Source organism: Austrofundulus limnaeus, unplaced genomic scaffold (genome assembly GCF_001266775.1).
Source record: "Austrofundulus limnaeus strain Quisiro unplaced genomic scaffold, Austrofundulus_limnaeus-1.0 Scaffold1447, whole genome shotgun sequence".
In the NCBI taxonomy this organism is placed as follows: Eukaryota; Metazoa; Chordata; class Actinopteri; order Cyprinodontiformes; family Rivulidae; genus Austrofundulus; species Austrofundulus limnaeus.
Window position 1 is genome coordinate 39,910 of NW_013953849.1, and position 1,858 is coordinate 41,767.

General features: G+C 45.7%; 1 protein-coding gene across 1 annotated transcript in view; it reads right to left on the reverse strand.

Annotated features, from left to right (window-relative positions):
• LOC106535436 (xylosyltransferase 1) overlaps positions 1-1,858 on the reverse strand; it is a gene marked incomplete at its 3' end in the record, with an annotated part of 36,149 nt that overhangs the window by 4,969 nt on the left and 29,322 nt on the right. Inside the window, 1 exon segment of the mRNA XM_014032435.1 lies at positions 1,017-1,288. Coding sequence (XP_013887889.1) covers positions 1,017-1,288 — 272 coding nt within the window.

A 1,858-nucleotide genomic window follows, 5' to 3' on the forward strand; every position in this document is an offset into this window, starting at 1 on the left:
CATATTTTAGAAAAGACAAGTCTCCGTTTAGCGTTATCCCCACACACACACACACACACACACACACACACACACACACACACACACACACACACACACACACTTGTTTTTATATCCTTGTGGGGCCCATCCATTGACTTCCATTCTTTTTTTGGTAATTTCATGTCGTAACCCTGACCACCAACCAGACCCTAACCTAAACCTTGGTCCTAAACCCAACCCCCACACCCAAAATCAGCCTCTGAAGTTGTGGGGCCCAGCACCCGGTCCCCACGAGGCTGCATTTTCTTGAAAAATTGTCCCCACCAAGTAGCAAAAACAAGGGTGCACGCGCGCACACACACACCCTTGTATTTGCATCAAAGCAAAGACATTGAAGAGGTCCTCACGTTACATCAAAGACCTCACTTTGATAGTGACTATGGTGCAAATGGTCCTGACTCTGTAGCAGAAACAAGCACACACACACACACACAGAGGTGCAGACGCAGGTCTGCAGCAGGGACTGAAGGCTGATTGTCCCTCAGGACAGACTGTCCTTATCTTCTCGTTGAGCCTGAGCTGCTCGGCCGTCACTTCCTGTTTTTCCCTTCAGACACACATGAAGCTGTTTTCCTCTCAGCTCCTGACAAAAACCTGTTTTATTCTCTAACTGCTAAAGTAAACCTGTTTACCAGAAACTGAGTCAAAGTCCAGGTTTGAACTCATCCTGGACTCCAGTCTTACAGAATTGGACTAACAGAATCTTTTCCTCCCACCTGAAGCAGGAGGTTTCAGAGGCAGGTTTGTTCTGAAGCCTGACTCATCACAACCGTTTGGTTTCTTTCCTTCCAGTTTGAAACCAACAGATGAGACAGAAAGATGAAGATAATTTGTTTTATACTTTTTTCTTTCTAAAGTCATCGACATGTTTCCACAACAGAAACAGCTGATGATTAACTGACAGGGTTGGAGTCGGACCTTTCTCTGGTCCAGCCTCAGCTTCAGCTCAGGACCTGCTCCATGCTTCATGGTACCTGCAGCTGTTGTCTTCAGGACGACCCCGCAGCGAGGCAGCGGCGCGGGACACACCCATCCTGGCGAAGGCGTGGTAGTGGCTGAGCGTGGCGTCTGATAGGCTGGACAGCCCGTCCGTCTCCTGCTCGTAGACGTTCTCCCAGTAGGCCTGAAGGCCAGGCGTGTCTGGGGGGTACGGTCCGAAAAGGAAGGAGTCCAGCTGGTTGATGATCTCCTGACTCACGCTGGCCTCAAACTTCCGGGCAAAGAAAGTGGGTCTGGAGGTCTGCTGCTGTCCAATCAGACGGCACAGACAGACTCAATGTTTCATAATAATAATAATAATTATATACAGTAATAAGAATACATTTATTTGTATAGCACCCTTCAAAACAGGTAATAAAATCAACACATAAAAAAATGTAGCACAAATAAAAAAATAAATATATAACAAACAAAAAACAACAATTTCAAACGAAGTTATAATAATGTTTTAAAAAGAGGACAATGAAGAGGTTTGTCTGATGTTAGGTGGCAGTGTGGTCAATAAGCCTCTGTCACTGGTCAGAGGAGCTCAGAGATCTCAGGGGTGGAAAGAGTCAGGAACTGTGATTTATGATGGTGCAAGTCCATTCAATGATTTCAAAAACCAAGAACTGGACTGATATGATCTGATTTCTGGGTTGTACTGAGGACTCTAGCTGCTGTATTTTGTACTAACTGGAGGCGTTGAAGGGTTTTGTTAGGCACACCAGCAAACAGAGATCTGCATTAATCAAGATGGCAGTTAGCCATGTGATGTGAGTATCAGTCACATGGAGGCAGGGCTTAAAAGCCTGAATTTTACCTGAAACTCTCAGAC